The sequence below is a fragment of the Pyxicephalus adspersus genome, chromosome 5 (assembly GCF_032062135.1).
Source record: "Pyxicephalus adspersus chromosome 5, UCB_Pads_2.0, whole genome shotgun sequence".
In the NCBI taxonomy this organism is placed as follows: Eukaryota; Metazoa; Chordata; class Amphibia; order Anura; family Pyxicephalidae; genus Pyxicephalus; species Pyxicephalus adspersus.
In genome coordinates this window covers 90129799-90151486 of record NC_092862.1, presented here as the reverse complement: position 1 = coordinate 90151486, position 21688 = coordinate 90129799, and the positions used below count along the sequence as shown (strand labels likewise).

The window sequence follows — 21688 nt, the reverse complement described above, 5'->3', positions numbered from 1 at the left end:
ATATAACATAATATGTGCAGCTGTAATACAAAGTTAAACTAAACAATTTACCTGATGATTGTCTGTGTTCTCTGGTTCCTGCAGCACCTCGTTCGTTAAAGTACATACAGATCTTCAGTGCTACGGCTTCTCGTCTCCATAGAAACTCCCAACAGACACACGTCACGCTGCTGCTAGTAATGTACTTTATTGCAAAGACTGTCTGCTGCACAGGGAAATGGCGGACATTTTTTTGACTACCACGATAGTCATTTCCTTAAAGAAATGAAAGTTTTACCACACAGCAATGTTTTGGAGTTTCATAGCCTTATGTCTGAATAAATAAAAATGTATTATGTAAATGCCTGCTGTCACCAATTCAATGGCAGTTCATGCAAGTAATATATTTTCTAGAAGATATATAGGCTTTAACCCTTTCACCGCTAGCTTTTTTTTTTTTTTTTTTTTAATTTTTTTTTGTAGTTAAAAAATGAATTTAAACTCACAACACAGTATATAGTTTCTGAATGCAGGTCTATATAATATTAATAATAATAAAAAAGAATTTTGATGTCATTGTCTTCAATTCAGAAGCGGAAGTCCTTCATATTAAGTTTGGAAGCTGGAAATACCGCAACCCACAATGTAGGAAGAAGATGACTGGATAGGGGAGGAGCAAGGTATAAAGTAGGTAAAAGGGCTTTTAAGTAATCTCTAAAATAAGCATTTACCAACTGCAGTAAGGGGGTAGTCCTAACTCATGGGTAGCTATATTGGAATTCAGCTTTAATATCAATATTTTTTAATTTACTCTATATACAGTGACTTCGGAAAGTATACAGGCCCCTTTCACTTTTTTTTATTTTGTTATGTTGCAGCATGATGCTACAATTGTTTAAATTCACTTTTGTTCCCCCATTATTCTACACTTAGTCCCCCATAATTACAAAGATTTTTAGACAATTTAGTAAATGTATTAAAAAGAAAAAAACTTAAAAATCACATTGACAGTATTCAGACCTTTTGCATCAACACTTAAAATTTAGCTCAAGTGCCTCCCATTTCTCTTGATTACTCCTGAGAAGATTCTGCACCTTGATTGGGGTCCACCTGTGGTAAATGTAATAATTGGACATGATTGGGAAGCTGCACACCTCTCCATTGAAGGACATGTGGCTAACAACAATACATAGGGCAAAAATCAAACAATGAGGAAGAAACTGCCTGCAGAGCTCAGAGACAGGATTGTTGCAAAACAAAAATTTGGGCAATGCTACAGAAAATTCTGCTGTACTGAAGGTTCATAAGAGGACAGTGGCCTCCATAATTATCGCATTGGGGAAGTGCAAACTGAGCAATGGATGTAGAAAAGGCCTTAGTGGGAGAGGTGAACAACACCAATGGTCAATCTGACTGAGCTCCAGAGACCCTGTTTGGAGCTAGGATTATATTCCAGAAGAACAAAAATGACAATACCTGCAGCCCTCCGTCGATCTGGGCTTTATGACAGAGTGGCTTGACAGAAGCCTGTTCTCAAAACACATGAAAGCCCACTTGGGAGTGTGCAAAAAAAAAAAAAAAACTATCGGACTGAGAGGTAATCATAGGGCTGTCCTATAGTTCCTGGCAAAGAATATTAACTCCTTAAAACTGAAAAACTAACTAGGCAGAATGGCACAAAGGTATTAGGATATATGTAAATTGCAAAAAGTAATGCAGATTTGCAAGTATGCAATTTCATAGTGTTTGCATTTAAAAATAATTTAGTTCACATGTAAAAACAATGGAAACTAAACTTTGAGTTATGTTGAAATAGATAGAGAAATGGGAATATTAACCCTGTGGGAGAGAAGAGGAAGCATATTTCATACTATTTTAAGCAGTTCCAGCAGTAGACTTATTTTCAGAATAAAAACTGACCATTTTAAGCATTCTCATATTTAAGGACCGTTTACTGTACTATTTTTTCCTAATTCTTCTGGTAAGATACTTTTGCCTAATAGTTTAGTGATAAAACTGAATTTTAGCTGAAGGCTTATGTATAAGCTTTTATGTGAGTTTATAGAGAGGAAGTCAAGCTAGTCTGGGTGTCTACCAGGCAGATCCAATCAAAATCCCAATTGAAATTAAACCTAGGTTGAGGGATATAGTAACATGCAAAACCATTGGTGTTATCGATCTTGCTTTCTGTAAATGTAGCCAATTTTATATCGGGGAAAAAAAAGATCATTTAACAAACGCATTTACGAACATAATCGTAAATGTTAAAAGTGGCAGAATTATGACTCCTGTAAGTCATCAAATGGGGATATACCATAATTTAATAAGATATACCATAAAAATAGAATTACAAAAAGAAACTCAGTGGATCTATGAGATAAAGGCTACAGAACCACCAGGATTAAATGAGATGATTAGTTTCAAATCCTTCTTATAGGAGAGTTGCTTGCTTTGCCTTTTTTTTCTTAAATGCATTATACATTGAGATGAATCCTCATGTAAATATGACTAATCAGATATTATGTTTTGTACTCATTTTTGCAAAGAGTGTAATGATTTTAAATTAAGAGGAATGTATATGCAATGTTATGTAGGAAATCTGAATTAAAATACTGGTATGTCTTTAGTTGATAGAATAGATATATGCACATGATTTATTTAATAATTATACTTGTCATTATGAAATAAATGAATATATAGTGTGTGTATATATATATATATATATATATATATATATATGTGTGCATTTGTCTTTGAATATATGTGTGTATATATATATATTGTACAGGACTGCAGGGTTGGATCCTTAATGGAAGGTACTTTTCCCACCACAGCAGGAAGGTGGGAATCCCATAAGGGCTCAGGTGTGCAAGAGGGAAAGGGAGGTGGCATTGCAGGAAGTGGCCTGCAAACAAGCTTGTGAGCTTGTTTGCAATTGTAATATGTCTATGAAAAAACATATGTCTTTTCGTATTTTTATATGTAAACAGTTAACAATCAAAAATCCAGGCCATTGATAATTGGTTTCCTTCAGTTTTCCAGCATGCATTTCTTACAGTGCATTTTCAATACAGGGTGCACTTTCAATATAGGGACTGTAGTATACTGTTTGGCCACTTATGTTTTGATGGAGCTGTCCTGCAGAAACAGCTGTTAGGTCTTGCTTGGTACACTAAAAACAGGCTAAGACATGCCTGCTCCCTGGAACTGTGCCAGATGTCCGTGGGTGCTGCAAGAGGAAGGCTGGCCTGTGTGTGGAGGTAAGTATACCTTTCAAAAATCCGGCACTTCTCGGGTTCTGAGGTTGCTGGATTTTTGAATGTCAACTGTATAAATATATTTTTATATATAAAGGGTGTTGTCTGACTTGCTTTTTCTTTTGTTTTTTTTTTTTTTTTGGTCTTGGAGGAAGAGGGGGGGATCTTGTTTGATGTGTTTAAATATAAATTTATTGGTGTCCTTGTAGTCTCTGTTTTTTATTTTGACCTTTTTGAAAATGTGATTATCTTGAATAAAGTTTCATTATTTTTAGGTGTGTTTTTTTATCTGATCCCCTTTACAATCTCCCAAGATCTTTACCCTTGGGTGATCCAACAGACCTACAATTTAACAAGTAAATTGCGATTGTTTTTGAGCATTTCCTTTCAATGAATTGTTGAAAGGCCAAAAACAGCACCGTTGTCCTATTAAAACTCAGGTGTTTGATGCCCATTGGTGCGTGCCAATGCGAACCTGCTATGTGTGCGTACGTTCATAGAAGTGTGACCTCTATCCAGGAGTCCGCTGTTCCTCCAGGCAAAACCTTGGAGCCACCTCAGCTTCTTACCAGGATGTTACAATGGGCACATGATTCCAAACTTTCTGGTCATCCGGGCGTGCATAGAACGTTCACATTTCTCTCTTGACAGTACTGGTGGCCTAATTGTCATAAGAATGTGACGGACTATGTCAAGGCCTGTGCTGTTTGTGCTCAAACGAAGTCTGACCCCTGTGCCCCTGCAGGACTATTTCGTCCACTACCTATTCCCACAGAACCCTGGTGTCATCTATTAATGGACTTTATTACGGATCTTCCGCCATCAGAAGGCTGTACGGTTGTCTGAGTAGTCGTGGATCGTTTTTCTAAAATGAACAACTTTGTACCACTCCCCGCTTTGTCATCGGCTGCAACATTGGTGCCAATTTTCATCCAGGAATTTTTCCGACTTCATGGTATTCCCACTAATATTGTGTCAGATCCAGGGGTGCAGTTTACTTCCCGCTTCTGGATAGGCTTCTGCAAATCCCTTGATATCTCTGCAGAATTCTCTTCAGCCTATCACTCGCAGAATAATGGGCAGACAGAGAGAATCAATCAGTCCTTGGAGCAATATCTTGGAGCCCTGGTAACCGCTCGCTATGATGACTGGGTGACTCTACTACCTTGGGCAGAATTTTCTCACAACAATCATGTTTGCACCAGCCGTAAGGAGTCTTCTTTTTTTTTTCACTAGTTTCTGTACACCTGTTGCCTAATCCAGTGTTTCTTGTGTCCATCTCCTGTGTTAACCCCTCGTGATCCAGTCTGTTGGTTCCCAGCCAACTTCCCTGTGCTGTTTCTGTCTGTCTGTGGATATCCCTGCTTCTCCTGCCGTTCCAGTGTCTCTAGTGTTCCCTGTGCCCGGAGTGGCCCCTGTGTCATTGCTGTCTGTCTCCTGGATCCCTGGCTATTGACCCCTGGCCTGTGACCAGACATCTCTTGCTGCCTGTCTCGACCCCGGCTTTCCTTGACTATCCTCCTGCCTGGTGTTTTGGTACCGTGCTTCCACACCTTGGTGTGCCCAAGGACCGCAACCTAGCAGTAACCATGCAGTGCAACATCCTCACCATCACAGGCTCTGGAGAAAACCTGGTTACAGCTTAGACTCTGCGCCTTGGCCGTTCTCAGGGGTTTGCACCACCTCCATATGCCCCCTAGTGGTCCTGTCTCTCCATACGTGACAGTCATGGGCTTGGCTCAAAGCGAGTTTAAGCCTTTAACGGAAAGTGTGCAGCCTTCTCTTTCTCTTGGTTTTTTACTGTTTATACATATACATGCACATATCTGTGGTCAAGCATTGCTTATGCAGCCTAAAACGCGTGAAAAATACAAAACAGCACCCTCTAGTTGCCAATAAAACATGATTTAACATGCTGCTTAACACATCCTAAAAATTGAAGGACATGATGATAACATCCCTTTGCTGGGAACCTCTGGCAAGCCTCTGGAATGTCGCATCACAGACTACTGTACATTGGTGGCTGATATTGCTTCTGGTCAAAGAAGGAATCCACCTTTTATGTGCTTCCACTACCAAGCTGATGTGATGAAGTGAATATACAGTGGGCCAACGCATGGGCCAAATGGCATTCAAACCTGATTAACATCCTGGAAGGCTGATAAATCAATAAAATATGTTTTGCACAAAGTGGATTTGTTCCTGGAAGGTTTATATACTAGTACTATTGGAAATATGTAAACACCTAAATAATGCATACAATTCAGTATTTTATGAGCACAATTAAATCGAGCAAAAACAGAACATCTGTTAATTTCTAAGAGTGCTTGACCCAGCTTGTAAGCATCAATAAATGTGGTTTGACTTTGTACTTGGCAACCTTGACCTCCTTCTATCACCATCAGGTGTGTTAGAATGAGTATGCAACTGAGCTGGACAGCTAATTGACAGCCTGTTAGGACAGGAAGTGAAAGCGAGCTTGTATGCATTAGGGCTAAATTCAGCCAGTACAGCAACTACAAGGCACAGTACAATGGCAGCAAATCAACATGCCTGAAGTAAGTTAAAGGAAAACCACAGCTTATTCAGCAAATGCCAGACTATTAAAAAATATATATATACATAAAAAACATGACAAATTATTCATAAAAGGAAAACATACATAATACATTTAAATACCAATATATGACAATATGACTTTGAGAATGAGACAAAGGCAACGAGAAGGGTGAAGTTCCAGCTTGTAGTGGAAATACAAATACATTGTAAGAAACAGGTTGAAGAATTGCTAACCAATGGAGACTTATCATTTTAAAACATCCACAAAAACATTGCAGCAACAGATGAAGCTAACAATAATAAAGGGGAAAAAAATCACATCAATTCATACCATACAAGCAAACAAGATTTATTCACCCCCTCCCCCACACACCAGTGTAGTTAAAATAGTAAAAATGAAAATGCATATGTATTTACATACCTTTAAATCTTTTTTTAGATATACACACAAGTGAAATCACTATATGTTCCTTGACACATGTAATTAAATATCTTGGAACAAAATGTTTTAGAAGATTTGATTTACCTAAAGTCTATCTATAATGAATTTCAGAGCAGATTCCAAATGCTTTGGAACATTTTTTTTTAACATATATACTATTGTGTGATGAGATTATAGAGTGCTAATTGCTAAACTTGTGCTAAACTTTCTAAATTAGTATAATGTAACATAGAAGTTTAGCACTTACCAAAAAAAAAGATCAAGCACTAAAGAATCAAATTTACCTGTAATGGACTGTAGATGCACACAGAACAAGGACCAGCTGTTGCGCAGCTGAAGATTAATCGTGTAAATTGGCAAATTCCTTACCACTTCCTCATTTATCAATGCTGTAATCAGGCACGCGAACGCTCCCCATCAGGTCACGGTAATACCCCAAGCTCTTCAGATCGAAAATGCGCCAGGCGAACTTCTGCCCATTCGCTTGATAAATTAGCTCCATGGTTTGAATAGTATAATAGCTGGTAATAAAGATAATACAAAAGTGCAATACTCTGTCTTGTGGTTTTTGTGTAATTACCTTTAACAGAACAATAACTCGGGATTATGAGCAAGGAGCAGCAGTGTTAAGATACCTACGATCACAAAAGTGAGGTATAAGATCAGTCTGAATATTTCCTTTCTAGGTCACTGTACAAAGCATTTGCAAACAAAGGTATAACTATATTGGAGGTACTTAAGTGTTAAAGGGTGTGTGTATTTAGATGTGTATGTATGGATTTCCTGACCATTTAGTAATGAAGTAAAGGAGGAAATTCCAGCAGTTAGAGAGTGAAAGAGAAGGGAAGGATGTGCCTAAGACATGCAAGGAGTATAACAGCATGTGGTACTGGGGACCCTTCTCCCCTGCAGCAAGTAGATAACAAGGAATTTGAGTTTATTGGAAAAGAAGGGTGTTTTTTGTGTATCCAATGATTCCTTAGTCTAAAAAAAAATTATCGTGAGTATGTGTGAAGATATTACTGTTAGCGCTTTAGTGCTGTCCCTGGGTTAACAGGGCTGGAAACATGCACATAACGGTGGCTACACTGGGGCTCCAGAGAGACCCTGAGTATCATTGCTATAGCACAATATAGCCCTTTGTTTCTCCCCCCTCTTTTTGCTCCGTGTTTTTTTGTAATTTATATTCCAGATAATCAAGGATTCAGTATAAGCTTATTCATATGCTGCTCATTGATATCAGTTGTCACGATATAAATGTTTTTTAAAGGTGTTAAACGATGTAACAAACGCAATCACTACAGGTAGCTCTAATCACGAATGCATGTGCCTCTTATGGCCGTCAGTTTGCAAATGTGGACCCTTTTTTAAAAGATGTAAACAAAATTATATTTTTTTCTGTTTTGTTATTTATGAGAAATTGTGCTAACTAAACATCCCCATTTATGCTGCCATTAGTGATCACTGTTTGTGCAGTTTGGAACACCAGCAAATGGTCATAAACAAGTAAACTGAGCTTTTATATTTTATCACCCAGTTCTCGATTGGTAGTTAGGTTTGGTCTAAATAGTTGTGCGAAGGCTTGCAATACAAGTATCAAATTAGAGGCTAGAAAGCCTAGCCATGTTCTACTTTTAATGGTAAAAACTATGAGAAGTGATTTAGATATCTAACATGGGTATCTTGAAATTCCATTTCTGATTTTCTGTTTTTTGTCTTTGTAGTCATTTGTGTTGATTTTCTATTTTGTTCTTACAAACCCTAGCAAGAAAAAAATTCTGTTTGCTATTACAGTGTGTTTTACTATTACTAGGACAATGCTCTGTGCTCCAAGGGTGACTGCTTCTATGGTTTTTCATCTAACCTTTATTGACCTGTGCTTTTTTTATGTCTTGTTTTTCTTGTGGCTCTATGCTTTTGTAGTATAATATACAGCTTACATTTCTTCCTTCCTGTCTCGCATTGTTTGACTTTGCTGTTTCAGATTTTTGTATGTCTAAATTTTTTTTTTTCTAAGTTCAGTTCTGGCCTAGCATTCTCTACTTTGAGATAAAGTAACCCCAGCAAAATTCTTTACTAATTATTCTTTAATTAATTCATAGTGCAATGCCTCAAATTCACATTACAGCAAGCTGCTTAACCTTTACAAAGTATTGATCTTGAAAACTATGCATTCTAGTCCACATAATGCTTGCGTTTTTGTCAGATTGCTCACTGACCAAAATTACAGGTTCAGCCTTCTAATCATTTGTTACTTAATAGCCATCACTTGTTTACATTTTTCATGCAGAGAGCAGAAATCTTTATATCAGGATAACATTGATTAAAGTCATGAAAGCAGACAGATTTAGCTAAAAAAATTTAGGGAGCAGTGTTTTTGTAGATATATGTCAGCTTTAAAAAAAATGTTTATTTTTTAAATAAACATGGGATACCTTAAATTTATTTTTGTATGTGCTGCAAAAAATAGGTATGATTAAGCCCTAAAATGTAAATAAATCTTAAATTTGGTTTGAGTTTTGAGGGGTTACAACAAGTAAAGGGACATCTATCTAATAAGACACAAAGAAAAGCCAAAACAGAACAAGAAAAAAGTACACTGGTTTTACCTACACCCCCCCCCCCCCATAAAATGAAAAACATGTTGCTATATTTTTTTCCATTAGTTATGGCCTTCTCCACATGGTGGCAACAATGGATTGTATTGTGCTAGCCATGTAAATCGTTTGGTTTAACCCCCCCTAGCGTTAATCCTGAGTGTGACTTGGGAAAACCATGCAAAAAGCGGTAACCCCGAATTTGGGGGTCCCCCTTACCTCAGCCCCATGCTCCAGCGGCGATCAGACGATCCCGCTGTGATGCCGGGGCGCCTCTCCGTTGAGGGACGTGGCCGGGCGGGAAATTTAAAACTGAGTAATTTGCTTTTAAATGCCGCCCGGGTCCCCACCACCCCGCTGCTCGCATCTGCAGTTAGATGTGATGCACCATGCAGGATTTCTGAATGGTGCATCGCATCTAACTGCAGATGCGATCTCTAGAAGTAAATTCCAGGGCTGATACCAGTGGCGATTTCCCGCTGGCATCACCCCCGGAATTTACTGATGGAGATCGCATCACCCGGAGATCAGCCTCCGGGTGATGCGAGCAGCTTAACAGAGTGAGCAGGGCGGGGACATCCCCACTGCATCACCCAGCAAGGTGTGTGACAACTTCCGGGTGATACGTGGAGTGATGGATTCTGGGGGGGAGATTTAAAAGCAGATTACTATGTAATCTGCTTTTAAATTTTTTTTACAGTAAAAAACACATAAAAACATAAAATAAAAGTATAAAAATACATTGTAGTGCACCAAGCATCATTGCCCAGTGCCCTGATCTACATTTTGCCCATTATTAGCCCTGACCTTGATCTGACCTTTTGATGGCTTATAAATCACTTCCTCAATGTATCATTTCATCACTTTGTCTTTGACCTTGATTGTTCCTGACTGATTGCTGCAAACTACATGGCATCCAAAAGGCATCTCGTCGGCGCAAGCGCTGTTTTGGAGGAATTTGAATATAGCGATAGCGATTTATAGTCCCTTGTGGAATCCAGTGATAGTGATTCACCAGGAAATTTGTCATCGGACAGCAAAAGTGAACTGAGCGACCATTGTGAACCTGAAGTCAGTGCTGTGCACACATGGTGTACTATCAACCTTGATGCGGACCAGGCAGCGCTGCCAAGATTTCCATTCACTGGCGCACCTGGGATGAAAATTGAGGCTGAATGCGACGACCCCCTGGCATACCTGATGTTGTTTTTCACCTATGATGTTATCGTGGAGACAAACAGATAAGCCGCTCTTGTGTTTGCTAACTTTTTAAAATTTTTTGCTAAATTTTTTTTATGCAAATGTGTGCTGCTCTGTGTTTGCTAACTTTTTGAAAATTTTTGCTAATTTTTTTTATGCCAACGTGTGCTGCTCTGTGCTAACATTTTTAATTTTTTTTTTATGCCAACATGTATGCTGCTCTGTGTTTGCTAACTTTTTGAAATTTTTTGCTAATGTTTTTTGCCAACATGTATGCTGCTCTGTGTTTGCTAACTTTTTGAAATTCTATGCTAATTTTTTTTATGCCAACATGTGTGCTGCTCTGTGCTAACTTTTTAAATTTTTTTTAATGTAAACACATATGCTGCTCTGTGTTTGCTAACATATTACTTGCAACCTTCACACTATAAAAGAACATATCCTAAAATACATTTTTTATTTTGTTTTATGCAGGTACGCTGGACAACAAGTTTTGCAAGAAGCAGAAATTGGAAACCTGTGACCAAGGATAACATTTGGCTGTTTTTGGGCTTGGTGTTCCTGCAGGGAGTTGTGGGCAAACCCATGCAGAAGTGGTACTGGTCCAGGAACAAAATGATTGCCACTCTATTCTTTGGCACTGTCATGCCAGAATACCGCTTTTCCCTCATCATGAAGTACCTGTACTTCGCAAACAATGAAGAATTTGATGAGACTACCCATCCTGCACTAAAACCGAAGAAAATTTGGGAAGTGTCTCAGATGATTCTACAAAATTTCCAGCAAACCTATGTGCCAGAATGAGATGTCAGCATTGACAAAGTCTAATGGCTTCCAAGGGTAGGCTTAGCTGGGTGCAGTACATTGCGTGAAAGAGGGCATGATTTGGCGTGAAGACCTATATGCTATGCAAATCCTCATCTGGCTACATCTGGAACACGGTACTGTACACTGGAAAAAGGGACACAGTTCAACCCCAGATACAACCATTATGGATTGGCAACATCTTCAGTGCTATCCCTCATTGAGCAATTGCTAGGTCAGGGCTATTGTGTCACAACTGACAATCTCTACACCTCTCCTGAGCTTTATGAGTTCCTTCTGCAACACAGACCAGATGCCTATGGAACCATTAGGGCTAACTGGCCCAACCTGCCATCACTGTTTGCAAAAGGGAAGCTGAAGACAGGAGAAATTGTTGCCTGGCAGAAAGGCAAAATGATGGCCCTGAGATGGCGTGACAAGAAAGATGTGTGCCTGATGAGTACTGTCCATGATGGCTCAAACGTTCTGGTACACTCAAAATGTGGGAAAGAAGTAATGAAGCCACAGGTGGTGATTGACTACAACAACACCATGGGAGGTGTGGACAGAGCTGACCAAGCCATGACATAAAGAATTACAGGCCCACAATATAAACAAAAATTTATTTGCAAAAAAAATAGGATCACTTTTTGCATAAAAAAACTGACAGAATTAGAATGCTAAGGGGGTTAATTGTGTATCACAAACTACCACTACCAAAAATACAGTTTACTGGATTGGCTCTCCCATAATGCCCTAGTGGACCTGTGAGCTAGAGAGGACTAGGAGCTACCTTTGGTGCTGTCAGCCTGATAGATGTTCTGCTGGATACCTGCATCACATGGTAAATGTACCACCCAGACCCTATAAAAAGCAAAGGCACAACCTCCAGGGGCAGAGCAATGCGGATCGGCCGCATTTTAAACGGGCTCCCTGTTATAGCATCGTTCCAGCATTCAACATCGCTTTGATAGGCATCATTTCGCCACGGATTAGTGGGGCTTGCTGGCAGAGAGTGACCTGGTGGAGGGAGAGAGAAAAAACAGTTGGCTCTCTCCCCGCAAACCATCCAGAGTCGGCGCCACAACTTCAGACCACATGGATAGCGGCGGCCATATTGGATATCGGCTGCAGGGCTGCTTGTGAGCCCTGTCTGTAGGTGCCTTCAGCTACACAGGCATCAACACTGGAGGCTTTGCTGACCAGTGCATCCTCCTCTTGGAACTTCTAATTTGCCTAATATCATCTAGAGACCCATAAAAAAGACCTCGGAAGATACAGGGGGCTGTAGAATATATTCATCAGGGGAATCTCTAGTAACATTGAGTGGCTATTCTTCCTACTCTTTGCCTTTTATTCCTTCCTTGGATTAATCACTTCAGCTTCTTTCACAAACAGTACCTCTTCATATAGTTTTGGAAACCATCTCACCTTTTAACTGGGACTGTGTTACAATTTTCATACCTCACTACTATTCAGAAATGCGATATAATTATCCATTGAGCAGAGATATTAGTGTCTTTCTGATTGCATATACTTCTCTTTAAGCTGGGAGCTGAGTAGATTTTGTAGGTGCGGTGCAGTTGCTTTACTTTATTTCTACTTAAAGATTCCGGATGTATATTTCTTGAATGAGAATATTGTTCCCTCCTGATACCATCTGCTACTCATTAAGCTGGGAATTGTGCTTACTCTGGGACTGTGACACAACCGTTTTTCTCTATTTATCAGATCCAGGATATATACCATCTGAGTGTAAAAAAAATGAAATCTTTCTGATTGTATCTATTACTCGTTAGACTGGGAACTGTATACTGAGCTTTTCAGCATAGATACATTTGTAGGCAAACATCATTCCTCTACAAATCGTAAAAAAAATGTAAAATTTCTAAATCCACCTAAAAATCTAACTCTCCTTCCCCTTCTTCACCTCCATTATCTCAAATTTCTATAAAACTATTGGAGGGGGAGGATTCAGGTGCGGATCCTGTGCCTTCCTTGCCAGGTCATGCTCAGATGATAACTGAAGTTTCCAAAATCCTACTGCCATACTTTGATAAATAGTTTAAGGGTTTACAAAAATCAAATGAATCTACCCTTGCAATGATAGGTTTGATCAATTTTTGGAATCACTAAGATTTCTGCTCAAGATGTTTTACTTACCCGATCCCGAAGATAGGAGTAGGAGGTCTAACTTGTGTCCTATTGGCATCTCTGAATTGTATAGGGACATGATCTCACTAAATACCTTTCAACAACCATGATAACAGCATTAAATCTGCTTCCCAGCTCATCATGCTGCATTGAAAGAGCCCTTTGAATAGGCCCAGAACGCCACAACAAAGACTAACTCCCTCGTCCTGTCATAGTCAAGTATTTTTACTATGCAGACAAGGAATCCAACTTAGGAGCTTAAAAAAAATACAGCAGTTTCATAGATTTCAATATCCTTATGTTCCAGGACTATTTATCAGCGGTCACATAGAAATGGAAAAGTTTTACCTCGGTTTGCAAACGCCTGGTGGAGTTGGGCGTATGTTTTTCATTGTTATACCCAGTTAAGCTCAAAGTCCTATAGCAGGGCGAATCAAAAATATTTGAAGATCCAACTGATGTGATTAGGTGCTTGCAACTCACAGCTGCAATCCTTACAGGACACTGCCAACTAAGAGATGATAAATATCCTTTTCTCTTCACATGCTTTATGTTATATATTTAAATGTTTTCTATGCAACCTATACAGCAGATGTTGATGCTTAATTTGCAGTTTTTTTAAAGTATGGTACCCCTCTGTCAGTGGACCCTGGCAACAGGTGTTTCTGAGGTATTATAAAAAAAATGGATGTATACTCTTTTCATTATGGTTACATTGTTCGATATATTTGTTAGTGTTTATAGGACTTTTGCTTGTCTCAGGAAAATTGTTTTCTTTCAAAAACATAGTTTTGATTCAAGATTGTACTTTTGCTGCTTTGATAATTTTATCCTAAAGCCTTTTTTGATTTCTGATGGCCACTCGCTGGGATGGTCACGGTCCTTTTGGAAGTCTTACTTGGTAAGGTTTAGATTATATTTTAAACCCCCATGACAACTCCCATGCATTCCTTTGTACCACTGCATGATAAAGAGCAGACAAAAAACATGCATCTTGGAATATAGCAGGTTTAAATAGCCCCTAAAAACGAAAAAGAGTGCTACTACATCTCAAAAAAATTTGCTCCTGATATAGTATTTTTACAGGAAATGCATTGTAAGGACGAGCAAACTTTATTATTAAGAGCATCTTGGATAGGAGATGTGATAAATACCACATATTAGACTAAAACGAGAGGGGTGGCAATCCTTCTTAGTAAACATTTACCCTATAAGACTATTTCAATGGATTTAGACCTGGATAGCAGATATATATCCATGCAATTGGAAATTGCAGTCCTGATATACACTCTTTGTTCTGCCTATGCTCCTAATACTAATTCTCCCTTTTTGTACATTCATTTAGGAAAGAAGATTCTGAATAATTCCTATCCCAATGTATTTATTAGCAGGGGATCTCAACACAGTTGTTGATCCAACTCTAGATAGATCTAAATTGACACGTCAGACTTGACCCTTTTTACATCTGAATTAAAACATTTATTAGTGCAGACGCCATTAGTTGGTACGTGGAGTCTGCTCCATCCAACAGAGAAAGATTATACTTGTTATTAAAGGCACATTCCACATTTTCTGGAATAGATTACATATTACTAACAAAATCCTTGGTAACAGAGATAACTGAGGTATCTTTAGGTAATTTTATGCTTTCTGATCATTCTGCTTTAAGTATGAGATTAGGACTACAGCAATCATTTCAGAAGATTATGGAGATTTCCAGCTCATCTATCAAAATCTTCGTCCTTTAACAAAGCTACAGATTATATCTCCAGCATGCTGATAAAGAAACTAAGAAATCCTAGCAGGAGGCAGTGGTTCAGCTAAATGTTCATGTAGCCACCATTAAAGCCCAGGCTTTATACACTAAAAATAAGTTTTATAGATGGGGGAAATACAACTGGTACTTTATTATCCGGTCTAGCTAATCCACCTGGCCCCAAATGCTATATATTGAAAATTAAAAATCCAACCTCTAATGCCAATGAAAACTATTACAAGCATCTGTATTTGGCCCAGGAGACTCAACCGAATCTACACCTGTGTATGTTGGAAAAGGCTAAACTCTCAGCAGAACGCAGGGAGATTTTGAATGCTCTAATATTGGAAACAAGTTTTCCATTCAGTAGGATCCTTAGGAAACCTCAGAAAACCATCCAAATTTAAACCTGAAATATTTTCTTCATATTCACAAAGATCTGCTTCCAGCGGAGGTCCTTTCGAATCCTTTATGGCATAGGGACAACATTTATTAAATAGTCATTCACCCTTGTTATTGCCTTTTTGGGGCAATCAAGACCTTCCCCACTTACCCAACTTTTTCTGCTATACCACAGAAATGTCCGATCTTTCAAACTATGACCATTAAATCATTGGTAGAGCAGAATACAAAGCGCCCTCTTCAATTTGCAGAGGTGGCAAAAGTGGCATACAGCAGTGTAAATTTTGCAATCATAGTTGCAACCATATACCTCAGGAGTGATAAAACCCTTATCTGCCAATGATTGAAAAAATTATTGGACACTTTTTTTTACTAAAGAGTAATCCTTCCAAAAAAAGCAATTATGGAGAATTAAACAGTACTTAGAACCCCTTTGGATTATTCTACTGGGAGAACAGAAATAATTAAATAGTCGGTACATTTCTCTTCCAAATCAACAGGGATTTTCTTACAGCCTTTTTTAGGGGGCAGTTCTTCCATCAGCTACGTATAGGGAGATGACTCAAAGTATTTCATGGTGCGTATAATTAATTCCACTTGTAAGTGCCCTAAATATACTCACGAACGGACAGAAATGTACCATGCCTTCTGGAATTGTCCTGTGGTGAAAACATTTTGACACTCAGTAGCATATTACATTACTTTATCGTTAACAAATTATGTGCCTTTAACATCTGAATGGGCAAATTTAGGCAAATTTAGTTTTTTGTCTATTCTCTTTTTAGTGGCCAAAAAACAATATTACATAAATTGATAGACCCAAATACACCCAGGTTAGTTTTTTTCAAGGAAAAATTGGACCTTGTTTTTAAAATGGCCTGGATAAAGTCCTCACTAGAAAAGGAATCCAAAGTCCTAATGTTTTTTTTGAAATATGTGAATTCTATATAGAAACTTAGTCATATCCAATAAAGCAGCAAATAATGAAAACTTTTGAGCATACCTTATGGTATACTCTATGAGTTTTGGATAATGATTCTCTGATACTCATGGGAGCAACTTGACTTTGTAAATAAAGTGAATTTACATATATGTAATTTTCGTTTGTTGTGTTTGTAACCATTGTGATATGATTATTTATGTTGTTGTATATTGATACATCCTTCAATAAATAATTAAAAAAAGCAGAGGCACACTGCAGAAACTGTTGACTCATAATTACTTTTTTCTTCCGGTTATTTGGGTAATTAATGCCACGTGAAGAGACACAATATACTTTCTGTTTTTTATGAAAACCCTTTATAAAAAAACTCTATGAATTGCATTACCCATTTTTAACTGGTGAATACCATTGGCTTGAATAAAGCAAAGACATGTTTGTTTTAAATCCAAACTTCATTCAGCTAATAATAGGATGAAATACTAGTGTCGTTATCCTGTATGGTATGTGATGGCATTGGAATTGAGTAAATAACTTGAGTAAATAAATTGAGTAAGTAAATTGAATTAAATAACTAACAATCATGTATTAATATAAGTGTTTGTATTTTAATTTTCTTAGATGCCTGGAGTTAAACTAGCATATTTCCTGTTATTATTGAATTTTCGATTTCTCTTTGATGGGTCTGTTTCATATGATTGTTTGCATAGCTGTTGATGCCACAACTGAATTTGTGTAATCAGGTAAGAAACAATATTTCAAATGTTGCATAATTAGGTTGTACGCATGGAATAATAATTACTCATGCTCTTCATTAGTTTACTTATTATTAGTTTTTTTTTTAATGAAACCATATTTGTGTTTTCTGAACTGCTTAAGTAACATGATTATAGCTGTATAGAAGAAAGCATGTAAAGTGCAAAAATACATTTGCAGTAACTATTACGTGGTCCTCTAGCATGAGGCTTGCTGATCATGCATATCATCAGTCTATTTAAGTTAAATTCAGTGATTTCATGAATTTTGTTTCATGCACATAGTTATGTATTCACATAAAGTCTTTACAAATGAAGAACACTGACATTTCAAAATGCTAGAAATTATAGAATAGTGTGAATAAAGAATATTTATGCAGGAAGGCTTGCAATGGATGTCACCCTGTTTATTGATTAATACATTGTTTAAAAAATATATATTATATGAAAATGAACACTCTCCAGCCTTTAAAACAAATAATAATAAACAATATAAATGAAATTATTAGAAAAACACACTAATTAACTACAGAATCTAATGAAATACAAGGGGGTGCTGAGAAGTTCCTGGCTTTGCCGCCTTCCAGATGAAATAGAAAAATGAGTGTGGGGGCATATGACAGCCTAACATCTTAGTATGTAACTGTGCAAATATCAGGTCTTTGCAATTTTTAAAACTGTTTTTTCTTTTAGTGAGTAGCTGTTTTTGTTTCTCTAGGGAAAGTCAGCAAAGGACATTCACCCTGAGAAGTCACAAACACTGGGGGAGAAGTGTCCTTCCTTTCCCTGGAGAAACAAAAACTTTGTGATGCCCCCACACTAATTTTTCTATTTCATCAGGAAGGGGGCAAAGCCAGAAACTTCTCAGCACCCCCTTGTATTAACTGCATCTGTACTAAAAGCTATATTATTGATTTGCAAGGTTCCATTGACCATCCTACACTAAATTAAGGCCTTTTTTTAATATAGTGTTAAATGAGATGTACCTTTGCTCTAGGAATTCAGTGCTGTACTTTGCATTACTGATAAAGGAGGAGACAAACGTGGACCTGGAAGATTCTCCTCAAGGGAATGTTTCAGTTAATGTTAGATTTACTGCTTTATAAATAGACCCCTTTCAGTTTTAAATTTTACTGTAGAAACTTTATCATAGTTTACTGCCATCTGAGGCTCCATTAAAGTGATTACTCCTTACTTCATAACTTTTTACCAGACAGGAAACGGGAACATTTCCCACAGGGAACAATAAAAAGGTGACAGAGATGCTATTGTTCACCTGATTGTGTGTGAATTTTGGACAACATATTTAGACATAGACAGAAAATGTCTATGGACCCCAAGAGTGTAGGGTCTGCACTCATTATGCGGCAGTTCTAGTGGTTAGGCACCTGGGTATACCTGACACTCTCCCCATTTTCCAAACCTGGATATTAGCATAGCTTAACAAGCACATTTTGGTGCCATACAGATGTCCAATGGTCCAATAGAAACTTTGGTGATTGTTTCCAGTGGCAGATGAATGAACGAATGTTGTACACACAGTGCCAGTCCCCAGTCATTTATCCTTATGAAGGTAGATTGATAAACCATGTTGGGGGGACCTCTGTACACATATAAGATTATCAACAATTTTCTGACATGTATACATAGTCTAAAACTGGATACCCCGCTGAATTAATTCTCCTGGTCTACTGGAGCAAGCCCATATGCTTTATATAAGTTAATGTATTTTCCAATTTTTCCAGTTCTAAAATGATAACAATCTTGTGGAAATCTAGATAGATAGATAGATACTTAAAGGTCTATATTGAATGCACCCAGAAGCAAACTATAAAATTGAACAATTTGATACTCTGCTAAAACCTGCATATTGTATATCAATTTCTTGGGTGCATGTTAAGATTAAACGTTTAGAATTATGATTAAAAATGAAATACATTATGGTAAACCACCTCGGTTGCTTATGACAAGAGTGCTGTCTTTCCTAGTCCCACTAGAGAAGCCACTACTGGAGAGAATAGTTTGCAAATAAGTCCTTATTTTTAAAGATTGGATATACATTTTGGACAATCATGTTCCATTCTCAATTTTCCTTAAGTTTATGCAAAAAACATTGAAAAATGAGAAATGATGGGACATTTATATTTACAGTATTTGTTAATGAAAATCATTTTAAGAAATTCAATTGAATTTAGTTTGAATAATATATAACTGAGGTGTGACTAGAATTTATGATAACAGCAAAGTGCCTTTAAAGTCCACTGTCTTCTTGAGAAAGTTCATTCACGTTGTAAAGATTCACCAGGATTTACTCTGCATTTTTAGGCAGGATTCCTGCTACTGAAAACATTCCCTGAATTAATAGTTTGTTCAAAAGCAGGTGAGGTTCAATAGCCAGTAAATGTGCAATGTACAGTAGTGTGTTTTCCACTCCTGTGTAGCGATAGGAAATTTGGCTACATATCATTCACCGGCAAGCACCATTAAAGTCTTATGGGAGATGAACTTTGCTTTTAAGTTAATCCCATTTTTGGGCACATAAGGCAAACTACGGTTAAAAATACAAGGAGGGTTCGATACTGCCATAGAGAAGAACTACCATTGCTAACAAACTATACAGTGGGGAGAGGGTTAGAAAACTACATTTAATATAATCAAATCTGATATATAACATGTTTGTGAATATCCTAATGCGATATCAGCATTCCCTGATGATGAGGGGGCATATGGAATGCTATTTATAAAGCCAGGTAGCTATAGGCTGGTAGTACCTTTTGCTGGTAGAATACCAAACTATGTGACAAGTGAGCCTGGTAGTTTAGGGGGGAGATTTTTATTAGACATTAATTATATAAATTAAAAGAAAGAAAAAAATACCCAGAAAATTCTGTACCTATGTGTAAAACTAGGCTTATTTGTAAAAAAAAAACAATCAGGGTCAAATATTCATAACATGTATCCATGGAATATTTTTAAAATTTTGTTAACATATCAGTGGGTGAGCAAATGTCCATTGCTCCAAACTCCAACCTCTAAACTGTCATAAATGTTTACCCTACTGGCCAATAAAATCTTTTTTAACCATTTATTTTCATGGCCTATATGCCTTCTATCTTCAAACATTCCTATCAGCCCAAAAAACCTTTTTCCTGGACCATTTCTGTTCATGTCTTATGGGCCTCCTGTCTATAAACATCCCTAGGTGGCCCATAAAAACTTTTTCTAGGACCACTTCTGTTCATAGCTTAAGGACCTTCTGTCTATAAACATCTCTACAGGTATTATGTGTAAGTTCAATACCCCTCTTTCTACTAATATCCTTGTTCACAGTATGGCCTTTTTGGTTTTCCACGTTTACTTACAATATTGGTCGCACACATGACTATTTATGCTAATTTCCTATTTGCATTATTTTCCTATTCATTCCTTTTTCCTCTTAATCCTTTACATCTAAGTAAAGTAAACTTTTCTCTATGGCAGTGGTCCCCAACCTTTTGCAGCTCGTTGACTACTGCATCAACAGACTGTGTCACTCAAAGGGTAAGAAACTTCCTCCTGGAGAATATACATAATCATGGGCCAACCTGGGTGATCCAGCAAACCTGAAATGGATCTAGTCTAGGATTGAAAACATTTGCCAAATGATAGCAAATGCTTTTAAGAAATCCATTCCAGGATCACCTAGGTTCACTCCTAATAGTCTATCTTCTTCAGTCTTGGAGAACTTTAAATAATGAGGCCCATAACTTCTATTAACACAAAAAAACTGAAAAGATTAGCACATCTTCAAACCCTCTAAAAGTTTTCTGCTCAAATGTGTCATGCACAAAGAGAAATGACCACTAGGGGGCGCTACAGCTTGTACGGAGGTGATGTGAGCCCTAACAAGAGTCTAAGCCAGGTTGCGGTCTTTGGGCACACCAAGGTGGGCAAGCATGGTACAAAATCACATTATAAATTAATACAAAATATATGTCCTTTCTCTTTAAGCATGTTGCAGAATAACTATTCTTCCATTTCTTCTTAAGCGTATTGCCCAAGGCCTATACATTTGTAAAAATGCCACAGTAGAAAAAAACATGTGGATTCCTGACCTAATCAGATTTAATGAAGTGGAGATCGATTGAAAGCTAGTGCCTCTTTTTATGGTATAACAAATATGGTTGTAGATAAATAGATTTGTGTAAACTAATTGAACTAGAATGGTTTGACCTTTATTGTGTAAGGCTGTTAAACCCTGTGAAATACAGCACTGTATAAAGATAAGCACATTTGGTAACATTTTTATTATTTTTTGATGACATGACAGCATGTAGCATGTGCAAATGGTGGTAGACCATGGTAGGGTCCTAGTAATGTGACATTATTATATGTAATTCTGTTAGAGCATGCAAGGGTTACTTGTCTCCTCTCTCTTTGGTTCTCTAGGTGCTGTTCAATCCCATTTCTGTTGTGGAATCATCAGAAAACTGATATCTTCCAATCTATTTGTTTCCGTTGCCCAGCTAATTAGTTTCTAAATACTTCAAACATTGTGGATAATTCAAATCCAATGGCAAAGGAAAGATTCAGTTTATTAGCCCCAAACAAAAATTTTTGCATTTTCCTGTAGCCTGTCTATCCTACAAAAATAACAAATAATAGCAAAAAGTCTTTTCATACATGATACATGTGTAAGTCTATTTTTAAATCTTTTTTTTGTTGTGTTTGTGGGGGTTGGGAATGAGGGGATCATATAAGATGACCTTCACCTGGCAGTATTCATCAACCATCTTTCTCTGATACTTTGAAAACTAGGAGACTAAAGGCTACATACACGTTTGGATAAATGTAATTGAAAATT

At 37.5% G+C, this 21688-nt stretch overlaps 1 protein-coding gene and 1 long non-coding RNA gene across 7 annotated transcripts in view; one reads left to right on the top strand and one right to left on the bottom strand.

Annotated features, from left to right (window-relative positions):
- The window catches only part of C5H7orf57 (chromosome 5 C7orf57 homolog), a 58040-nt gene that overhangs the window by 25734 nt on the left and 10618 nt on the right, over positions 1-21688 (bottom strand). For 3 of the 6 annotated variants that reach the window (XM_072412090.1, XM_072412085.1, XM_072412089.1), the window contains 2 exons: positions 1000-1089; positions 52-255 (listed from right to left, as the gene is read on the bottom strand). In XM_072412090.1, coding sequence (XP_072268191.1) covers positions 52-106 — 55 coding nt within the window. In that variant the 5' untranslated portion in view covers positions 107-255; positions 1000-1089. Of the gene's footprint in view, positions 1-51; positions 2524-21688 lie in introns of those variants that run through there. The other 3 variants (XM_072412088.1, XM_072412086.1, XM_072412084.1) reach the window with 3 other exon arrangements.
- LOC140331244 (uncharacterized) lies at positions 605-21490 on the top strand. Its single transcript, XR_011920906.1, has 3 exons — positions 605-666; positions 16712-16833; positions 21274-21490. It is a non-coding gene; the product is annotated as an uncharacterized lncRNA (long non-coding RNA).